We start from the raw sequence: 22,603 nt of genomic DNA, 5'->3' as shown, positions 1-22,603 counted from the left end.
TGATCACAGAATCTTGGGACAATGGCGCATCTATGGTTGCAAAGAGTGCATTTGGACATGCAGTTCATGTATCGAGATCAGCACATACATGCAATATATAATATATATATATAGACACACACACCACCCGTACATGATTTCATTAAATCCCTTGTCATCTCTTGGGCTGCATTATTCGACAGAACACTTACGAAACCTAGATAGTACTCACGCACACGTACTGCACAACCGAAGATACATAACATATGATCACATCAACACACACACACACACACACACACTCACACTTGATATGTCTACATAAATACTAGCTCATCGGGAAGCTGGCTAGGCACGTACGTTTGCGCCAGCTCCCGGCAGATCGATCTTATTCCCTATACGTACGCGATAACCTGGACGTACGCCCTAGCTGGGCACGTACGTACATGTATAGGCGGCGTCGGCGGCAGCTGGGCGTTCAGGCGACGAGGCTCCTCTGGCGGAAGCTGGCGATGAAGTCGGCGGCCTTCTGGTCGACGTCGCGCTCGCCGACCCACCACCCGGAGTCCTCGTCGCTGGACCTGACCTTGCGCAGCCCCGGCGCCGGCGGCTGCTCCCAGTCGCTATCCTCGTCGTCGACGTAGGCGTACCGCCTCGACCTCCGCGAGAAGCTGAATATGGCGCAGAAGAAGGACGACCTCCTTCCCATATACTGGCGCTACCTCTCTTGTTAATTAAGTTTAGTGTGTGTGATGATTAGCTAGCTAGCTAACCAGTGGTGGTTGGAGAGTGGCTGTCTGGCTTGTGCTCAAGGAAGGTGTGAAGAGGCCACCCTCTATTTATAGGCCGGAGAAGCCTTGCATGGCATGGCATGGCATGGTGGCTTGCGCGTGTGTTTGTGTGTGTGAGAGAGCTAGCCCTAGTCTGGTGGTTAGGGTTCTTCCGGTCCTCGGCCACTAAAGCCGCCCGATCGGGGAGATCGAGGCCGGACGGCCACGATTTCCGCCACCCGATCGAGATTGAGATCGAGCGGTCCGGATTGCGGGATGTGAAAAGATGCTAAAGCACGGCCGTACATGCTCCATCTGTAGCGCACGATATGGTGGTTGGTGAAATACTGAGACTGTCCTTGCTAGGAAAAGTAGATTTGAGTTCGATCCCTCCGAGACAGAAAATATACGTATCGCTCGATCCATTCTACCTACCTACGTACATACGTTTGGAATCTCTGTGTGTAAACAGTAAACTACCCATGTCTCTTCGTTAATTTCAGTACCATGCACCACAAGTTAGGTCTACTCCCTGATCATATCGGTTGTAAATACGGGCATCTTCAACGCCTACCCCAAAATTGTCCGCATTTGTCGGGACCAAACTGTTCGGACGCCACAAACCAACCAATGGTGTATCGCATTTGTCTGCGCATCAGTCTGGGTGTTCGTTTTCTCGCAAACCGAAAACAAACCAGGGGGCTTTACGCCACCAGCCACTTTAGACTCCGACACCTCCGGCACACCCAAAACTGAGGCGGAGCCTGCGCATTTGGAGTTGGCTACACTGTTTCCACGGCAAAACCCCCTTTCTCAATCCTCTCCTCTACCATCCCGCCGCTCTCCACCCCAATTCCTGCCATTTTTCGCCGCCGCCGCCGCATGGACCCGTACAAAAAGGTGCTGGAGACGGCGGTGGTGGAGTATCCGATGAAGGAAGCTGCCCGAAAGATCAACTCGATGAACGGCAAAAGCCCACCACCTCAAACATAAGGCAAAGGAGGTGGCATCACTCAAAAAGAAGGGTGGCAGGCGTGTGGCGGCGGACATGCTGGGTGCGGGAGTGGTGCAGGGGGCGGGTGGGCCTGGGACGCAGGGCGCCACCGCGCGCCATCGCCGTCCATGCAGACGCCGTCCTGGCCTTGAAGATGGAGGAGTTGAATGACAATGCAAGGATGATCGTGCAAGCCGTCCTTCTTAGGATGTTGAAGCGCTTGAAGGAGCAGCTGGAGAAGGCGGAGAAGGAGGCAGCCGAGAAGGAAGCGGATGGTGAGGAGGAGCCGGCGGCAGAGTGAGCGAGGTTGAGATACTTTTGTGATCGGGCATGTATAAAAACTATAAACATCGGCCTCTTTTTGGTTGTGATCCAACGCTTTGCATTTGAATTTCAGATTGGTCGGACCTGGACGGATGTTTAGGGGACGCGTTTGGATGGCCGGCTCCCGCATTCATGTCCGCGAACGGATATTGTGCTTGTTTTGGAGGTCAGTGTTGGAGATGCCCTAACATCCACCCGTCCGCGAACGGATATCATGTTTGTTTTATGGGTCAACGTTGGAGAATATCTTATATTGTGAGACGGAGGGTTATTGGTTATAATAGCATATTATATTATGGGACAGAGGTAGTATTTTTCTTCTTCTTCTGAAAACTTTTTTGAAAGTTTGATTATGATAACACCCATTTCCCATACGAATAGACCCGGGGCAAGTTGATTGTATTTGTGTGGAGTGAGGCACGGTTTCTGGAAAGTATGGTTCTCTTTTCTTGGAAAAGGTGGATAACCTCTAGCCTTTACATCGACTGATGCACATAATCATACATTATTTATTACTAAAACAATGGCCCGACTATGAGCCAAGTTCATCATTTAAGCTTATCTTCAAGTGAAAACATGCTAAAATATCAATGTATTTACATTTTTGTGGTATTTGTTCCTTGATTGAACAGTGCACATACTTAGGATAAGCTCTAGCGATCAGAGCGAATCGTTTTTTCCCCAAAACCCTAATACGCTCTGGCGGCGCCAGGGGCGACTAGGGTTTTGACGGTGGAACTAGGCTTCCGCCCGGTGATTTGTCGCCGGGGCTGATCGGTTCTTTGCCTGCTCGCGTGTGAAGATGGCTGCGCCGAACGCCTCAGCGGGGGGCGGGACAGGAGAGGATGGCCAGTTTGGGTCGGGAGGCCAGGAAGAAACTCGAGGAAGCTTTGGGCAAGCTAGATATATCTGAAGAGGAGGCGACCCCCCTGGTGATCGATGACCGCACTGACGGAGGTCCCGTGAAGTGGCTATTGGCTGGTAAAGTTCTCCACAGAAATCACTTCCATATTCATACTATCACCAATGCACTCCGGCCGGCGTGGGGAAACCCACGGGGACTGAAGTTCAGATCAGTTGGTTTCAACAAGTTTGTGGCTGAATTTGAGAATCAGTGAGATAGAGATCGTGTCTGGGGTGGATCGCCATGGCACATCAACAAAAACGCTGTGGTGCTTGCGGAGTTTGATGACTGCATGCGGCCAGATGAGCTTAAATTTGATCGTCTATAGATTTGGGCTAGGGTTGTTGACCTTCCCTACAATTTGAGAGATGAATCATGGTGGAACCCAATTGCTAAACAGATGGACAAGGATGCCCAGTCTGTTACTTTTGATCATAATGGTGGTTTTCTGCGTGCAAGGATATCCATTGATGTGGACAAGCCCCTTAGGAGATGGATTTTGATTGATTCTGCCAGGAAGAAGAAAGTGGATATGTATGTATGCAGTATGAGCAAGTTCCTTATTTTGCTTCTCCTGTGGTAAGTTGGGTCATTCAGACCTATGCTGTCCAACGCCAGGGTCCCGGGATGAAAAGGGTGACCTGCCGTTTGGTCCAAAGTTGCGTGCGCCGGAAGATTTCAGGAAACCGGCGACTTCAGAGAACTCCTCCAGGGAACATAATGCTGTTAGACTTATACTATAAGTCATGTACTCCTTTGTATTTATCCCGTTGTATAAGGGGTTTCCTGCATATGTTTCACACCTGTACATGTATATATATATCGGCCTATGGCCTCATGGGAATACAAGTTGCTTATTCCTAACATGGTATTAGAGCTAGGTCAATTTTTTGCACGCTGCAACTCGTGCTATTGATCCGTCTCGTCTTCCTCTCGCTCGAAGCCTGCAGCCGCCGAAGCTGCTCCCTCCCGCTCGAAGCCCGCTCCGCCCGCTCCTCGCTCCCTCCCGCTCGAAGCCGCCGTCGCTCCCTCCCGCTCGAAGCCCGCTCCGCCCGCTCCTCGCTCCCTCCCGCTCGAAGCCGCCGTCGCCGCAGCTGCTCCCGCTCGAAGCCCGCAGCCGCCGAAGCTGCTCCCTCCCGCTCGAAGCCAGCCGCCGCCGAAGCTGCTCCCGCTCCCCAACCGGCCTCGCTCCCTACTGATCGACGACTCCCGCCGTTGCCCCTGATTGCTCGGCCCGACTGCCTCGATCGATTTCTCTGCCCAGATCGAGCATCCCGTTCCCGATTGGAAGTTCTGATCTCTGCTAAAAAAAATGTCTACTGCATCGGGCTATGTAGCTGTCCCTCGCTGTCCGGTGATCTTCGATGGTACTAACTACACCGAGTTCGCTGGCTTCATGCGCATTCACATGCGTGGCATTCGTCTCTGGGGTGTTCTTTCTGGTGAGGTCTGCTGTCCGCCACGTCCGGTTCCTCCAGTAGCCCCTACTCCGCCGACTCCACTGGTTCTCCCTACGGACGCTAATCAGGCCGCCAAGGATGCGGCTAAGCTTGCTGATGAGGCTGCTGATCGTGCCTATGATGAGAGGGTTTTGGCCTATGAGGAGGCTCTTCAGACGTATCATGGTGCTTTGTCTGTTTACACCCAGTGGCTTGATGATGATGCTCGTGCTGCAGCTGTTCTCACTGCTAGTGTTCTGCCTCAGTTTGCTTCTGAGTTTCTGGGTCTTCCTACTGTCTTTCAGATGTGGACCTGTCTTCGTCAGCGCTATGAGCCCTCTGGTGATGCCTTATACCTTTCTGTGGTTCGTCAGGAGCATGCTCTTCAGCAGGGTGACTCTACTGTTGATGACTTTTATGCACAGAGTTCTGCTATCTGGCGCCAGCTTGATTCTCTCCGCGGTGCTGGTTGTCGTACTTGCCCCTGCTGCCAGGCTGTCCAGGCCAATTTGGAGTTTCATCGCGTCTACGAGTTCCTGTCTCGGCTCCGTAAGGAGTTTGAGCCCCGACGTGCTCAGTTGTTTGCTCGTGGCCGTATTTCTCTCATGGAGGCGCTTTCGGAGATTCGTGATGAGGAGACTCGCTTACGTGGTGCTGGTTTGCTGGAGGTTCCCTCTGTGCTCGCTACTCGGGCTTCTTCCACTCCACCCGCTGCACCAACTCATTCTCGCTCCAGTACTCCGCCGCTCTTGCCCACTCCTTCTGGAGGCTCAGGTCGCCCCCGTCCACATTGTGACTACTGCAACAATGATGGTCATATTGAGTCCCAGTGCTACACAAAGCGGAAACACCTGCGCAAGGCGCGATCACCATCCTCAGGGACTTCGTCATCTCCCTCGACAGCTTCAGCCATTGCTTTGACTGAGCAGGATATTCTGAGACTTAAGCGTCTGCTCGCGGCTTCAGGTTCTTCCTCGACGGGTACTGCTGGTTCTGTGACTGATGCTTCCCGCACTGCGCAACCGCCCTCTACACAGTCAGGTACATCCCCATGGGTTCTGGACTCTGGAGCTTCTTTTCATATGTCTTCTCATTCTTCCGCTTTGTCCTCTCTTCGATCGCTGGATTCTCCTATTCATGTCTTCACTGCTGATGGTACTCCGCTTTCTGTTGCTAGTAGAGGCAATCTTTCCACTCCTTCTTATTGTGTTCCTGATGTTGCTCATGTTCCTCGACTTACTATGAATCTGTTTTCTGCTGGTCAACTTACTGATTCTGGTTGTCGTGTCCTCCTTGATGTTGACTCTTGTTCTGTTCAGGACCGTCGCACGCACACTCTGGTTGGGGCTGGCCCTCGCCGCCGTGATTCTCAGGGTCTTTGGGAGTTGGACTGGCTTCATGTTCCTTACGCTGCCACCACCATCGCCAGTTCCTCCGCTTCTGTCGCCTCTGTTACTGGTTCCTTCAAGCAGTGGCACCATCGACTTGGTCATCTGTGTGGTTCTCGGCTGTCGTCTTTAGTTCGTCGAGGTCTTCTGGGGTCTGTCTCAGGAGATGTCTCTTTAGAGTGTTAGGGTTGTCGTCTTGGCAAGCAGATTCAGTTACCATATTCACATAGTGAGTCAGTGTCTAAGCGTCCTTTCGATTTAGTCCATTCTGATGTATGGGGTCCGGCTCCTTTTGCTTCGAAAGGTGGTCATAAATACTATATTATTTTCATAGATGATTTCTCTCGTTACACATGGCTTTATTTCATGACTTCTCGTAGTGAAGTGTTGTCTATTTATAAGCTTTGCTGCCATGGTTCATACTCAGTTTTCTTCATCCATTTGTGTTTTTCGTGCTGACTCCGCTGGCGAGTATATCTCTAAGATGTTGCGTGGTGTCCTTGCTGAGCAGGGTACTCTTGCCCAGTTCTCTTGTCCTGGTGCTCATGCTCAGAATGGCGTGTCTGAGCGCAAGCATCGTCACCTTCTTGAGACGGCTCGTGCGATGATGATCGCCGCCTCTCTTCCGCCTCATTTTTGGGCCGAGGCTATCTCCACTTCTGCCTATCTCATCAACCTTCAGCCGTCCGCTGCTTTGCAGGGTGGCGTTCCTTTTGAGCATCTTTTTGACCGTTCTTCCGATTATTCGATGCTTCGCTTGTTTGGTTGTGTTTGCTATGTTCTTCTTGCCCCTCGCGAACGCACCAAACTGACCGCTCAGTCTGTTGAGTGTGTCTTCTTAGGCTAAAGTGATGAGCATAAGGGCTATCGTTGTTGGGATCCTATCGGTCGTCGGATGCGTATCTCTCGAGACGTGACTTTTGATGAGTCTCGTCCCTTTTACCCACGCCCATCTTCCTCGATTTTTTCAATGGAGGATATCTCTTTCCTCACTTTTCCTGACTCACCTATCACCCCCGTCGTGCCTATGCCTATTCGTTCCACTCCCTCTGCTTCTCCACCTCTAGTCGATTTGCAGCCACCATCCTCTCCGGTCTCCTCGCCTAGCATGTCACAGGATTCTACGCCTTCCTCTCCGGTGACTTCTTCGTCACCACCCCCCGATCCTACCTTGGCGATTCCTCCTTCTATTGTTCCATCTCATCCTCAGCATTACACTCGTCGTTCACGACCTGTGGATGCCTCATTGGATGAGTCGTCCTCTTCCTCTCAGCCTACTTATGGCTTGCGTTCTCGTCCTCGTCCGCCTGTTGATCGCTTTGGATTTCCCACCGCTGGTGCTGCTGTTCTTGAGCCAACTTCTTATCGTCAGGCTGTTGTTCATCCTGAATGGCAGTTTGCGATGGCAGAGGAGATTGCTGCTCTTGAACGCACTGGTACCTGGGATCTTGTTTCTCTTCCTCCCGGAGTCCGTCCCATCACTTGTAAGTGGGTCTACAAGGTTAAGACTCGCTTCGATGGTTCTCTTGAGCATCACAAAGCTCGTCTTGTGGCTCGTGGTTTTCAGCAGGAGCATGGTCGTGATTATGACGAGACTTTTGCGCCTGTGGCCCATATGACCACTATTCGTACACTTCTTGTCGTTGCCTCTGCACGCCACTGGTCTATATCTCAGCTTGATGTTAAGAATGCCTTTCTTAATGGTGAGCTGCGTGAGGAGGTGTACATGCAGCCACCACCTGGGTATTCTGTTCCTGATGGCATGGTATGTCGTCTTCGTCGCTCTCTCTATGGCCTTAAGCAAGCCCCTCGCGCCTGGTTTGAGCGTTTTGCCTCTGTGGTCACTACTGCTGGTTTTTCAGCAAGTGCTCATGATCCAGCATTGTTTATTCACCTTTCTCCTCGTGGTCGGACTCTTCTTCTTCTCTATGTTGATGACATGATCATCACTGGGGATGACCCCGAGTATATTGCCTTTGTAAAGGCCCGTCTTAGTGAGCAGTTTCTTATGTCTGATCTTGGACCTCTTCGCTACTTTCTTGGGATTGAAGTCTCTTCTACCTCTGATGGCTTTTTTATATCCCAGGAAAAGTATATCCAGGATCTTCTTGCTCGTGCTGCTCTTACTGACGAGCGCATTGTTGAGACTCCTATGGAGCTCAATGTTCACCTCCGTGCTACTGATGGTGATCCTCTCCCTGACCCGACGCGTTATCGTCATCTCGTTGGCAGTCTTGTCTATCTAGCTGTCACTCGTCCGGACATCTCTTATCCGGTTCATATTCTGAGTCAGTTTGTCTCTGCTCCCACATCGCTTCACTATAGTCATCTCCTTCGTGTTCTCCGATATCTTCGGGGCGCGATCTCTCACCGTCTATTCTTTCCTAGCTCCAGTTCTTTACAGCTTCAGGCCTATTCGGATGCTACGTGGGCTAGTGATCCTTCTGATCGCCGTTCACTTTCTGCTTATTGTGTTTTTCTTGGCGGTTCTCTCATTGCCTGGAAGACGAAGAAACAGATTGCAGTTTCCCGTTCGAGTGCTGAGGCTGAGTTGCGAGCCATGGCTCTTTTGACGGCAGAGGTGACTTGGTTACGGTGGTTACTTCAGGATTTTGGTGTTTCTGTCACTACACCGACTCTGCTCTTATCTGACAGTACATGTGCTATTAGCATTGCGCGTGATCCTGTGAAGCATGAGCTCACCAAGCATATTGGTGTTGATGCTTTCTATGTGCGCGCTGGTGTGCAGGATCAGGTTATTGCTCTTCAGTATGTGCCTTCCGAGTTACAGTTGGCGGATTTCCTGACGAAGGCCCAGACTAGAGCACAACATGGCTTTTATCTCTCCAAACTCAGTGTTGTTCCTCCACCATGAGTTTGAGGGGGGGGGGGTGTTAGAGTTATACTATAAGTCATGTACTCCTTTGTATTTATCCCGTTGTATAAGGGGTTTCCTGCATATGTTCCACACCTGTACATGTATATATATATATATCGGCCTATGGCCTCATGGGAATACAAGTTGCTTATTCCTAACAAATGCAAGTAACAAGACCAGGAGCTCTAGTACTGCAAAAGATACAGGAGAGGAAGTGAACTCCCCCGTCAAAAATAAGCAACAGCAGAAGCGCAAGGATGCTCCAAACCAGGCGTATAGACCTGTTGCAAAAACCACCCTGCTGCTTACTGATGGAGGGGATGGGGATGTGGCTGGGAACTCAAAATTGGCCAGTGCTGATGCATCTACACAGAACATTGTGGAGGAGGATTTTGCTCGGGAGCCCAAGAAAAAGAAACCTACACCAGAGAATTCGGCAGAGACCGCGCCGCGGTCCTGCCCGTCCCAATGAGTTGTATCAGTTGGAATTGTCGATCGGGGGCTTGGGAACCTCGAAGCAGTTCGTGAGCTTCGCAGTATTGTGAGGCTGGAAGGACCCGCTCTACTCTTTGTTATGGAGACAAAAATAAAAGCAAAAAGAGTAGAGGCTTTACAGAGTTTGCTAGGTTTTGGTGGCTGTTTTGCCATAGATAGTGTTGGCCTTAGTGGCGGCATTGGTCTTTTTTGGTCTAGTGATGTCTTTGTCGAGTTAAAGAACTTCAGTACTTGTCATATTGATGTTTTGGTTAGTAACAAAGCTCAGAACTCTTCGTCATGGAGGTTCACTGGTTTTTACGGTGCACCGCGTGCTACAGATAGACACAATAGTTGGCGGTGCTTGCGTACCCTTCATTCTCTACCACATTCTGCATGGATGTGTATAGGAGATTTTAACGAGACCATGTATTCTACTGAGCATTTTAGTAGAGCTGCCCGCCCAGAGCGTCAGATGCAAGCCTTCAGGGAAGTGGTAGATGAGGTTTCCTTCCAGGATTTGGGCTGGTCAGGTATGGCCTATACGTGGGATAATCGACAATATGGAGAGGATAGTGTGAAAGCAAGATTGGATCGGGCCTTTGCTAATGAGGAATTCCGGCAACTTTTTCAACATATAAGGGTGAGACATCTCTCATCAGTGGAGTCCGATCATTGTTTTGTTGTGGTGGAAATAAATGAAACGATCTCAGAGAGGCCACGAGCTAAAAAATAGTTTAGATATGAAAACGTGTGGCAGACGCACACAGATTATGATCGCCTAGTTGCTGATACTTGGCGGGGTTTACAATGCAGGCCGGGCATGCAAGGTGTTGCTGCGGTGTTGGGAGAACTTCAGGCTACACTGGAACCGTGAAGTTCTAGGGAGTTTGGTTGCCTGACGAGGAGGGTGAGGCAGCTTCAGAAGAAGCTTGATCGCATCCGCTCTGTAGCAATTGGTCGAGGTCCATCACAAGAGGAGCTGGCTACTGTTAAGAAGCTGAAAGAGGCGTTGCACCAGGAAGAGATCTGGTACCGACATCGCTCACGTGTTCCATGGCTTCGTGAAGGTGACCGTAACACTACCTATTTTCAGGCACAAGCGCGGCAACGTAAACGTTTGAACAAAAGTCAAGGCCTTCAAAGGGCTGATGGGCCGCGGTGTGCTAATGAAAATGAGGACAAGGATGAAGTACAGTCATTCTACATGAATCTGTACCAATCCCAGGGTTTTAGTGATGCTGCCGAGCTACTAGCTCATGTTCCTGTCAAGATCTCGCAAGAGATGAACGAGGAGCTCACCAAACCGTTTACTGCTGAAGAAGTAAAGTTTGCTCTCTTCCAGATGGCTCCGTTGAAGGCTCCCGGTGTGGATGGATATACAGCAGGGTTTTATCAACGTCACTGGAGTCTCCTGGGTGACGATGTTACCAGGGCTGTATTGGAATTTCTAAATGGCGGGGTGTTACCTTGTGGACTGAACGACATAGTGATTACGCTTATTCCAAAGGTAAAACATCCACAGTTCATATCTCAATACCGTCCTATTGCCTTATGTCCAGTTCTCTATAAAATTGCGTCTAAAGCAATTACAAACAAATTAAGAGGTATTATGGATAAGGTTATTAGCGAGGAACAGAGTGCTTTTGTTCCCGGTCGACTGATCACTGATAATGTCTTAGTGACATATGAAAGTGTGCACACTATGAAGAGGAGGAAAAAGGGAAAGAATTACTCCTGCGCGGTCAAGCTAGATATGATGAAGGCCTACGATCGTGTCGAGTGGCATTACCTGGAAGCTATACTAACCAAACTTGGTTTCAGCATGGTTTTTGTCAGGTTAATTATGAAGTGTGTGACCTCTGTACGTTTCTCTGTCCGGGTTAATGGTGAACTTCTGCCGTTCTTCACTCCTACCAAAGGACTCCAACAAGGCGATCCTATTTCGCCTTATTTATTCCTGCTTTGCCGGGAAGGTTTTTCCTCATTGCTAAGAGCTACAATGGAGGTATTGTTGACCGAGGATTGCGTGTTAGCTATCGATCTCCTTGGGTCACTCATCTGCTATTTGCAGATGATAGTTTGATTTTTATCAATGCAAAGGATGAAAGTGCTCTCAGATTGAATGAGATTCTGAGGATATACGGTGATGCTTCAGGTCAGCGTGTTAATCATGACAAAAGTTCCATTTTCTTTTCTACTAATATAACACACCTGATTCTGTGAAGATTGCTATGAAGACTTCATTGAATATTCAAGTGGAGGCCTTCAGCGAGAAGTATTTGGGTTTGCCCACTGCGGTGGGGCGCATCACAAGCGGGACTTTTGATCATTTGGGAGAAAGAGCTCGTGGTAAAATTCAAGGGTGGTCGAAGAAGCTTTTAGCCTGTGCTGGACGTGAGACACTTTTGAAATCAGTCATACAAGCTATTCCTACGTACCCAATGAGTACTTTTTGTTAAATAAGAAGGTTCGCAAGAGTTTAACTTCTCCCATGGCGAAATACTTTTGGAGTAGTTCTCTTGACAAAAGATCGATGCACTGGATTTCTTGGAAAGAGTTAGCGACACCCAAGTGTAATGGGGGTATGGGTTTCAGAGATTTGCAGCAGTTTAATCTTGCTATGTTGGGCAAACATGGATGGCGGTTTTTAACAAACCCAAATTCCTTGTGTGCAAGAGTTCTAAAGGGGCGATATTTCCCAGATACTGATTTCATGCAAGCAACGGCACCAAAGACGGCTTCGACTACTTGGAGGACCATTATTGCGGGAAGAGATGCCCTTAAAGTTGGTCTAATTACACGAGTAGGAGATGGCTCTACCATATCGGTGTGGTCTGATAAGTGGATTCCGTGTGGTCTGATAAGTGGATTCCAGGTACCATCACTATGACTCCTACCTCGAGACCATCAAACACAGGTGTAGAGAAGGTGTCTGATTTGGTAGATACAGTTAACTGGACGTGGCGACGGGATTTGATTCAGGATACGTTTGTTGCCTCCGATGCTGCTGCCATTTTGAACATACCTATTCGGCAAGGAGGGGGACATGATTTCCTTGCGTGGGCTTTTGATAGATCGGGTAACTACACTGTAAAGACGGCATACCGTGCTCTAGTGACTCAGAAAGAGCGTTTCGCTCTAGAAGAAGGGACGGCTACCGAGACCTCAGAGACTGAAAAGCAGATGTGGAAAGCCCTTTGGAAACTAAATGTGATTCCAAAAGTTAGAGTGTTCTGGTGGAGAGTGCTTAGGGGGATATTGCCTGATGAAAGTACGCTCAAGTATCGTCATATTGTGGACATCAGTAGCTGCAAAGTGTGTGGGTCTGGTGAAGAAGACCTGCAACATGATCTCATCTCCTGCCCACATGCTCGTCCATTCTGGGAGGAGGCATGTGCATGGTTCAATCTCCGACTACCAAACCTCTCTCAGGATTCATGGGCACGTGATATCACATGTAACCCAAATTTCACTGCGGATGACCGGGCAAAGATCACAACTATTATGTGGTCTATATGGCATTCCAGAAATCGGATTAAACATGGGGAGACAGGACGAGATCCAGTCGCAACCATTCGAGCAACAAAAGAAGTGATAGCTCTGTTACAGCTTCCTAGGAAGGAGGCTTTGGTCCTGCCGGGCTTTGGATGGCGATCACCCGATGCGGGTGTTGTTAAAATCACCACGGATGGAGCGCTGAACTTGGTAGAAGGACGAGGGGGTGCAGGTGGAGTCGCCCGTTCGTCTACTGCGTTTCTGGGAGCATGGAGTAAACCATATTTAGGGGTGTCGACTGATCCCCTGATCATTGAGGCTTTTTCGCTGCGGGAAGGAGTTCGCTTTGCCACGCTTCGAGGCTTCCTGCATGTGATAATAGAGGTAGACTGTTTGGAGCTGGTGACCCTCTGGAGAACTCGCCACAATTCCCGGTCTATTGTGGCTCCGATCTTGTTAGAAATAGGAGAGCTTATTAGTTGTTTCACTTCCTTTGATATTGAACATGTAAACATGGCAGCTAATGTGCCGGCGCATCTTTGTGCAAAACATGCATGCACCTTGAATGTGACCGAAACATGGCTTGCTGAGACCCCTAGCTTCCTTGTGACCAGCCTTCTGGCTGATTGTCCGGGGAATGCTCTTATCTGAATAAAGCTCTCTGATTTGCCCGGAAAAAAAAATGCACATACTTAGTGTGTTCCATAGAGTTAGAGAACACACCTTCACTTGGATGTTGGTGTAGTTTTTCGGTTGATCTTGAATATTGTATTTGAAGCTCCATTCCACAAGCTTCTTGTTGATGAAGATTTGAGTAAGTCATCGTGCTTGGAGTTGAAGCAAATAACTCTCTTATAGAAGTTATACTCGGATGCACTTTCAATGTTCACCATGAAACTCTTAAGTACAATTGCTTCTCATGAAAGATTAGTGCAAAAGCTCAAAACCTGTTTTGTAAGTTAATAACAATAGGGATTGTAAATTTTCCTTACGGCACAGGCATGACAACAAAATCTGTTTGCTCCAAGGTTATGCAAAATTATTTCTTTAGTTTAGCCTATCGTTAGGGTGGTCCTGTGCCATGACCCATTTGGAACGAAAGAATTCAAAAGCGGGGACTTGTTGTGCCATGTAGCTTGAATTTCTACAAGAATCAAAAACAGAGGAAACCTCCGGCCACCCAAAACTAAGGCGGAGCCCCACGCATTTGGAGTTGGCCGCACTGTTTCCACGGCAAACCTTTTCCGAAAGTTTGATTATGATAACATCCATTCCCCATACAAATAGACCCGGGGCAAGTCTATTGTATTTTGTGTGGAGTGAGGCAGGTTTCTCAAAAGTACGGTTCCTTTTTCTTGGAAAGGTGGATAACCTCTAGGCTTTGCATGGACTGATGCACATAATCATATTATTTATTACTAAAACAATGCCCTGACTATGAGCCAAGTTCATCATTTAAGCTTATCTTCAAGTGAAAACATGCTCAGATATCAATATGTTTACAGTTTTGTGGTATTTGTTCCTTGATTGAACAGTACACATACTTTTAGTGTGTTCCATAGAGTTAAAGAACACACCTTCACTTGGATGTTGGTGTAGTTGTTCGGTTTGATCTTGAATATTGTATTTGAAGCTCCATTCCACACGCTTCCTGTTGGTGAAGACTTGAATAAGTCATCGTGCTTGAAGTTGAAGCAAATAACTCTCTTATAGGAGTAGAAGTTATAATTGGATGCACTTCCATTGTTCATCGTGAAACTCTTGAGTACAATTGCTTCTCATGAAACATTAGTGCAAAAGCTCAAAACCTGTTTTGTAAGTTAATAACAAACAGGGATCGTAAATCGTCCTTACGGCACAGGCATGACAACAAAATCTGTTTGCTCCAAGGTTGTGCAAAATTATTTCTTTAGTTTAGCCGATCGTTATGGTGGTCCTGTGCCATGACCCATTTGGAACAAAAGAATCCAAAAGCGGGGACTTGTTGTGCCATGTAGCTTGAATTTCTACAAGAATCAAAAACAGAGGAAACCTTCACAGAAAAGCATGGAACATCTAGACATAAAGAGAGAGGAAAACATGAAAGACGTCAGTCATGTTTGTGGCCCGCCCATTCTATAGGAATCCAGATATGCTACTCCGTTGTTACAAGTGGCAGGCGGTGCCGTAGAAAATTTTCATAAAAGGATTCAGTGAAAGTTTTCCTAAAGGGGGCTTTACCGAAAAAGGCTTTCGCCCCGCTTTATAAATAAAGCAAACCTAAAGGGGGCTTTTAGGCCTTTGTTTGAGGTCTACTACAAAGCTGTGGTCCTCTAATTTTGCTGTCCCCAAGCAATCATGTATGTGCAATCGTGCATGATATCCGATCGAATACTAATGCTGTAGTTCTTCATTCGGAGCCATGCATGTTTAGCTTTTGTATGTTCCTACACAATTGGCTAAACAGTCCGTGGATGCTCTCCATTAGCTATTGCCTTCCATACTACCGTATGTTTTAAATCGTTTTCATTTGGGGGGTACCACAGTGTGTAGATCCGTAATTCTAATCTATGTATGCAAGCTTTCAGCAATGAAGAAAAATCTGATAAAAAAAACTGGGAAACATCTAGCCCTCATCATAATTATAAGTTAATAGATTCACAAAGTCGACAGCTAATAGCTACTAGCCTAGCAGGTGGCAGGTATATATAGTAATCGATATATGGTAGCTGAAGTAATAACGAAATATGGTAGCTGAAGTAATAACGAAATATGAATCCATAAGTTCCATAGTAAATGTGGTACATTTTTGTTTTAGGCTTGTTTCTCTTGTCTGCCTCCAAAGAAGCTGGCAAGCAGACAAGCAGTGACCTGTGGGCAAGAGTTAGAAAAAGGGAAAGAAGAAGAAAAGGCAAGTTTTTTGTTTTCTCGGGCGTCACAATCCTCCAAGAATATATCGTATTCTTAACAGAAAAGGCCTTTTTGCAGATTACAAGAGATTGATGTGGTCAAACCAGCTTATACCGTATACATGTGCGGTGCTCACCTTCGTTTTTGTAGCAGCAGTGGCGCATCCTTAATCTCTAAGCATGATAATGCTGCCATCTCCTGTTGAAAGCGCTATTGCGTGTGCACATGATTGGTAGATGTGCTGTTGCATCATAAAAGGCAGAGGGCGTAACAACTTTGGGGTGTATTGTCTTTGTCCATCGAACATCTCGCTTCACTTCATCGGAGGCTTGTAATGCAATCTGAATTTGCATCTTGCCAGTTGATCAGTGCGAATGCTGGTTCTTTCTTGGAGGTTCCAGTCCAGGCTTGGCCCTTGGCTCTCCTGATGATCCAGTGGTCGTTCTGTCCGAAAGAAATTGTCAGCATGACATGATACGTGAAATATAATGATAGCAGGAGAACTACTGTGGTGTGCAGCGGTGAGGCACAAGGTTGTAGGATCTGCGACACAACTGGCTCTGTTTAAAGCGTTATGGAATTTACATGGGTCACAAGAGTTATAAAAGTTACAGTGAAGAGAAAACAGATATCTTGATATTAAGACATTCCCTTCGTCAGAAAAAAGAGAGAGAAAACAGATATTGCGCTTGCATCGATTTGCTGGCCTAGAAAATTAAGATATTCCATTCACTGGTAGCATTTTTAAAGAGTGGACCAGATCAAGAGGTCCTTAATATCTGGGCTAAAAAGGCATATGATGTAAACTGGTTACCTTATAATATATACACATAACTCCAAGAAAGCATCTATCAGGCACAAAGATCTAAACCACTTATATATGCTGCACTGATGTGCTAGTTTTACATAGTAAATTTGAGACAAGAAAACCAAAGCAAGGATCTTGTTCTTCTATTTTCACGTAGAAATAATGAGATCGACGCAAAAGGACAAGAAAACAGTAGGACATTCATATACAGGGAAGACAATTTGTTGATCTGTTCTCTACAAACTATTGAGTTATTCTTTATTGTAACTGATTTAGGTAACAAGTGATTGCCTATGCCTAGCCCATGAAAGTGATGTTTCAGGCTTCTTAATTGATTAGGAACATTTCACAGGATCCATTTTCAAACCAAATACTTGTAAAGCGCAGTTTGTTTGAACATCTAACTTCATATGCATAACAAGAGGAACTGCTGCGTAATTAATCTCTCATAAGATGCATTCAAAGGTACATACTGTTAAAGCAACAGGCTATCAGATCTGTAAAGGTTTAGACACTGTTGAAGTTAAAGTGGCATGGTATCAAATCTAAAGGGCATAAATACAGCACAAGCAGCATGGTCCTTCACTGGTTTATGCAAGTTTGATGACCTCACATGACATGTCTTATCCTTTGGAAACCACAATTGATGTAACCTGCACGTAACTTACAAAATAGTGACTTCTTTGTTTTGTGGACCTAAGCAGAATATCCATGCAAACTAAGTGCCGATTGTGCTAAGATACGGACTCTTACAGCTTGGAGCTTTTGGAGTGGTTCTGTTTTTTTCTACAGTAGCTTTTGGAGTGTTCCTCTATTACTACTATAATTGGCAAACTTGACTTGATAATCTTAGCATCTACATGCCCAACGAATTAATCAACACAAGAACAGACTGACCAGTAGTAAAAGCAAACTGATCGCAAAGGACAGAAGTTACTTGGAAAGAACAGGGAGAACGTAGTAGTTTACCAAGCATTATACCCCAACGCCATATGTCTTGCTCCAGTTGTTGCTCTTTTGATGGACGCAACCTTATTGTTTTATAGTTTGGCTCATATGAAGCTGTCAAAGTAGAATATTGTTTTAGCTCATATAGTATCTAATTCCGCTTTGCATAGAGTTGACACATTTGTCTGCTTCTCAGGTTGGGACCAAGGATGGGGACTCTGCTATGCCCGAACCAATATCGGATCTCCGCCATCGCAACGACCCATTAGCAGAGAAGCAATCCAAATATTCAAGATATATTTTCCACAGCCGAAGATACTAACTAACTTGGTATGACAGAGCAAGGAACGTCACAAGAATATGACAAAATGGATTAGATTATGTAAAGAACCAGTGACGTAACATGAGACTCAGTTGATGCCGTCTTCTGGTCCGGACCCGGCCCGATTCCTTGATCCAATATTTTTCCGTGCTTTGGCTTCTTCCGTTCTGGCCCTTGGCCGGCAATGGCTATTCATCATTGCTAATAACGACTGGTTAGCGAGTGGCCATGATATTAATTTGCTTCGGTTGGAACATTCACAGTGAAAGAAAAGCGATCTTGTGTTCTTCCCAGACGTTCCACAGCTAGATGCATACAGGTATGTCTACCTTACCTGCCTTTTCCCCTTCCTTTCTACCCGTGCCTTGAAATTCATTGCCTTCTGAGAGTATGCAGGATATGAAGTACTGCTTGGGTGCCTCGTCGCGGCGGTGATCATCGGGTTTGTCGTCATTTACTGCCACATCAGGAGAAGAACACGCAAGATCAAATCATCAAAAAGGGATATTGGTAATATCACAACTCAGCGGTAAAATTGCAGATGCTGGTAATTTTACTTGCTAATAGAGGTATGCAATTTGGCATCTTTATGTTGCAGAGGTTGGTACGGCGTCTGTTGAGTATGAGGAGGTTACCTGCAAGCAGATGTCAGTCAAAGAGATATACGCTGCAACTGAGAACTTACACCTTTCAAACATCATCGGGCAGGGAATTGCAGGTACATAACAATACTAGCCAATTTCAGAATTAAGATCATTATCCATGAATCAGATAGAGACGCAGAGAGCAGAACTGGGATACAACATGATAAGTACTTCCTCCGTCTGTTTGAGCGTCAACTAATTCCGGACAGAAGGAGTAAAAAGTAATTAGTGACCACATTCAGTAGGCTATTGTTGTTCTAAGAGTTGGGTGCACCTTCCTGAGGGCTTGTTCGGTTGAGGTGGATTTGAAGGGGATTGAGGAGGAATTAATCCCCTGCAAGCCAAAATCCCTGCAAATCCCCTCCAATCCACCTGGGGTTGGGATTAACCGAACAAAGCCTGATGTGATTTGCAGGGAAAGTGTACAAAGGAATGCTTGCAAATGGCTGGCCTGTTGCCGTGAAGCACATAATTAAGAATGAACATGCAGAAACCTTCGTAAGGGAAGTTACAAGCCTCTCACATGTCAAGCATCCAAACCTTGTGTCATTAAGAGGTTACTGTGATGGGCAGGAAGAGTGCTTTCTTGTGTATGAGCTATGCGTCAATGGTAACCTATCAGAATGGCTATTTGGTAAGTACATATTTGAGGAGACTACAGGATGTATTATGTAATGTTCTCTATGACTAAAAGTAACAATTTGATGACAGGGAAGGATAAGAGCCTGTCATGGACTCAGAGACTTCAGATCGCACTTGGCAGTGCTTGCGGCCTTTGGTTCCTTCACATATTCCCTGAGGGCTGCATTGTTCACCGAGACATCAAGGTTGGTTACATTATCTGAAAGATTCAAGTACACCTGCGAATTCAAGTAATGCCAAATCATACATCTTATTGTAGCCAACAAATATACTTCTTGGGGTTGATATGGAGCCCAAACTCGCGGACTTTGGACTGTCGAGAGTCATCGACATAGGCGTATCCCACGTGAGCTCTGAAGTTAGAGGAACTTTTGGCTACGTCGACCCAGAGTACCGCCACAACCACAGGGTGAATGCTGCAGGGGATGTATACAGCTTTGGTATGGTGCTCCTGCAGCTCCTGTCAGGAGAGCGAGCAATCAATATCATGAACACTGCCAAGCCAATGTCACTGGACAAAATGGTAAGACCGTAATTTCTGGAACGAAACGATCAACTGTGTTTTAGCTGATATACATACATACCTTTTGCTCTCAGGCTTCTTTGCTCATCAGAGAGGGAAATGTGTTGGAATTTGCCGATCCTAGGCTCAAGGGCGAATACTCGGTAGACGCATTTGATCTCTGCCTGAAGCTTGCTCTGTCATGCACCGGCCACAAGCAGCAGCGACCATCCATGGAGCAAGTTGTGTCTAGGCTAGAGAAGGCTCTAGAAATTTCCATGAGAGACGATGATAAGCGCAACAACATCAGTATGGTCGAGTCCTTTGCATAGTGTTTTAAGAGAGGGAAGAGAGCCCCCCCTGTAGCTACTATGCAAGTCTTAATGTTCCCATGACCATGTTTAAGCGCTGTGCTGTGCTGAGGTGAAAACAATCTGATGCAGTGGTGAGTGATTTACACTAGAAATTAAGCTAAACTCATAAATTATTTAACGCCTATGAGTAATTAATGGAGGTAATGTCAACATGCTGAATTTGACACGACTTCACATTTTTCGTCCATGCAAATGTGCTTTCCTTTTTTACAGCAGCAGCAACAACAACAAAAACAATAATGATAGTCGTACCAACATATTTAGTAACACAACAACAGCATCGTACTGAACTTTCCTGACCTCTTTATTTCCTCAACCCTATAAAACCTTATTTCTAACCTAAAGGTTTACAAGGTTATACATATATGCCTGGCAATTAGCCCATTGGAAATTAAAATATTTACAACATGAAGCGGAGAAGACTGCTGCCAAAATGGTATTCTGCAGAAACGAGTAGCAAAACACACCACCATATCAGACATTATCAAAGTGGCAGTCCATCCAATGCTTCATTGTAATCTTTTTGGTTCATCGATAAGACACACAAGCCATGCGGGAGAAAAAGATAAATTGCAAGAAATATTATCACTCCAAGATCAGCCTCTTCACCTATGGCGGGTTGAGGGGGATTTCGCAGGTATATCTGGCTGGCACACCACATACAGTACAGGGTGGCTATCACCAGGATGAGAAAGAAAGATTGATTTGACTTTTCAGTCACTGACTTTCCATGCTCCACTCTGCCAAAATATAGATTTTGAACATTTAGAGAAGCACATAAGGGATTTGTTTTCGACAAAGCACAGAAGGGATTCGTAACATACAGTGACATTTTGAAACTCAACTTGGGTCAACAAGTATAGACCAACAAAGTAATCAGGGTTATGCATAGTGCAGCATTACTTTGTACTCCCTCCATTCACAAATATAAGATGTTCTGGATATTTCAATATGGACCATACGGACTGAAATGAATGAACAAACACACTAACATGTGTCTACATACATTTGATTCACAACAAAGTTAGAACATCCTATATTTGTGAACAGAGGGAGTAGTTCATAGAGAGATTCATGGTTTTGAAGAATCCAATGTTATTGAGGACTTTACAATCCAAAGCATCCGGTAGAATCAATGTTTTCTGTACACTAGAAAATATTTAATAGTTATTGTTATATATTTTTTATACACAATAATGAACATAATGCTGAATTATCACCTGTTAATGTACACAAATCCCCCAATGAGGCAAACGCAAAGAAGGCCGACAACAAACACTGCATCTGGATTGATAGGAGCGCGTCCTTTCCACCAACCAGTGCTCAGTATCCAAGTATACATTGTAGAATGGCCATTTTCCTGTAAAAATATACTATGAGACAAATCTAAACTGAATAGGCATGCACCACTTGACACAGGGTGAAAACAATCAAATTGTTTCCATCCAGTTACAACATTGCTGACCTCAAACAAGTGATCCAAGAAGAAGTGGGAGAGCGAGCCGGCTGCGATTAGCAAGAAGCACTGTCTTCTGCTTAATGCTACCTGCACAGACCCCGGACATTAAACAAATCAGACAAATGGGAGATGATTAGAGGCACATGAACTCTCACTCTAGAAACAGCCCCTTCCTATTCTATGATAGTACTGCTTATTTCTGCATGCTGCTTCCATTTTTGCAAATGTTGGTCGAGATTTCTACTACTACTGCTAAGCATTTGCTAGTTGGTGCTCGCATTTATGCTAAATCGGAGGAAGACAAAATGATATATATGGAAATTGAACTGTGGTGTGGAGTACTAACGGGGAAACGGATAACAGACGCCTTGCTGAATTAAGTAATTACTCCCTCCGTTCCAAAATAGATGACCCAACTTTGTATAAAGTTAGTACAAAGTTGGGTCATCTATTTTGGAGCCGAGGGAGTAGATTAGATTAGAAAACCAATCCCGAGGTTTGCTCTCGCCCACGACATAGATTCGCAGCATAGATTAGATTTGATTAACTAAGGAAGGAAGGTGGGTAAGGAGAAGAAGTGAAGATGGAGTGAAGAGCTCGCTCGCTGTACCGACCCCGGCGGGCGCGTCGAGGAGGCCGGCGCGGAGCAGCCAGCGGGAGAGCCACGCGTAGAGGCATGCGAGCGGGAGGCCGAGGAGGAGCGGGTAGTAGAAGGGGTGGTGGACGGCGGCCATGGCGAGGTCCCCCGCGGCGGCGGCGGGGAGGAAGGACGCGAGCCACTCGGCGAAGGCGCCGAGGTCCGGGCCGAGGAAGGCGTTGGCGGCGTAGACGGCGCAGTGGTGCGGGCCGAAGCGGCGGCCACCGCCGGCGAGCCGCGAGAGCGCTGCCCCGCCGGACAGCGCGTACAGCAGGTGCGCCCCCGGCCCCGGCATCGCCTCGCCTCGGTGCGTCCGGGAGTGGCGGGTGGGTTCGCGAGGATGGGACGCGGCGGGAGTTTGGTCAGGTCAGGTGAGAGACGGCGGCTTGGGCCGCGGTTGCCGGTTTGGACTGGCAGCTCCGCAGCTGGGGTGTGCTGTTGGCTTCGCTCTGGGCTCTGGCGCGCTGCTCGGCTCACTTTGTTCGCCGCGGTCATCGCCGAAGTAACGGTGAACGGTGCGTTTGAGTCGAGTCTCACTCCACCGTTTCCATGTTGGCTCGCGGCAAAAACCGTCAACACCAGCACTGGTAAACAAACATCTGCGGAAGGATGCAACAGCTCGTAACTGGCCCATGGCAGGTAAGTAGTGGCGTGAGCACGGGTCAAGTGATTGATGCCTGGACACCATGGACCGATGTGTTCCAAAGGTCCACCCATGGCGTGAGCACGG

General features: G+C 46.9%; 4 protein-coding genes across 6 annotated transcripts; 1 reads left to right on the top strand and 3 right to left on the bottom strand.

Annotated features, from left to right (window-relative positions):
- Positions 1-81: 81 nt before the first annotated feature.
- LOC123049477 (uncharacterized) lies at positions 82-3,942 on the bottom strand. The gene has a single exon (XM_044472387.1). The coding sequence runs from the start codon at positions 686-688 to the stop codon at positions 458-460; it is 231 nt and encodes a 76-aa protein (XP_044328322.1). The 5' UTR covers positions 689-3,942; the 3' UTR covers positions 82-457.
- Positions 3,943-11,447: 7,505 nt separating this feature from the next.
- On the bottom strand, positions 11,448-15,816 carry LOC123053578 (uncharacterized). The gene is made up of 5 exons (XM_044477050.1): positions 15,674-15,816; positions 14,226-14,299; positions 13,372-13,440; positions 13,209-13,295; positions 11,448-13,100 (listed from the first exon to the last, which is right to left on the bottom strand). Exons 1-5 carry the CDS (start codon positions 15,730-15,732, stop codon positions 12,934-12,936), a joined length of 456 nt encoding a protein of 151 aa, XP_044332985.1. The 5' UTR covers positions 15,733-15,816; the 3' UTR covers positions 11,448-12,933.
- A 2,108-nt stretch (positions 15,817-17,924) lies between these two features.
- On the top strand, positions 17,925-19,793 carry LOC123055816 (putative serine/threonine-protein kinase). Its single transcript, XM_044479665.1, has 7 exons — positions 17,925-17,934; positions 18,012-18,125; positions 18,214-18,333; positions 18,675-18,893; positions 18,971-19,086; positions 19,161-19,424; positions 19,499-19,793. Exons 1-7 carry the CDS (start codon positions 17,925-17,927, stop codon positions 19,733-19,735), a joined length of 1,080 nt encoding a protein of 359 aa, XP_044335600.1. The 3' UTR covers positions 19,736-19,793.
- On the bottom strand, positions 19,790-22,470 carry LOC123053577 (uncharacterized). Of its 3 annotated transcripts, none has more exons than XM_044477049.1 (5): positions 21,851-22,470; positions 21,243-21,323; positions 20,998-21,137; positions 20,387-20,517; positions 19,790-19,821 (listed from the first exon to the last, which is right to left on the bottom strand). In XM_044477049.1, the coding sequence occupies exons 1-5, from the start codon at positions 22,166-22,168 to the stop codon at positions 19,805-19,807; spliced, it is 687 nt and encodes a 228-aa protein (XP_044332984.1). In that variant the 5' UTR covers positions 22,169-22,470; the 3' UTR covers positions 19,790-19,804. The 3 variants fall into 3 exon arrangements, with proteins under 3 accessions (XP_044332984.1, XP_044332983.1, XP_044332982.1); XM_044477048.1 differs by lacking the exon at positions 19,790-19,821 and adding an exon at positions 20,008-20,218; XM_044477047.1 differs by lacking the exon at positions 19,790-19,821 and having other exon boundaries at positions 20,008-20,517; positions 21,851-22,462.
- Positions 22,471-22,603: the final 133 nt, after the last annotated feature.

The sequence above is a fragment of the Triticum aestivum genome, chromosome 2D, assembly GCF_018294505.1.
Source record: "Triticum aestivum cultivar Chinese Spring chromosome 2D, IWGSC CS RefSeq v2.1, whole genome shotgun sequence".
NCBI lineage: Eukaryota > Viridiplantae > Streptophyta > Magnoliopsida > Poales > Poaceae > Triticum > Triticum aestivum.
The sequence above is the reverse complement of the archived record's forward strand: the minus strand, read 5'-3'. Positions and strand labels throughout refer to the sequence as shown.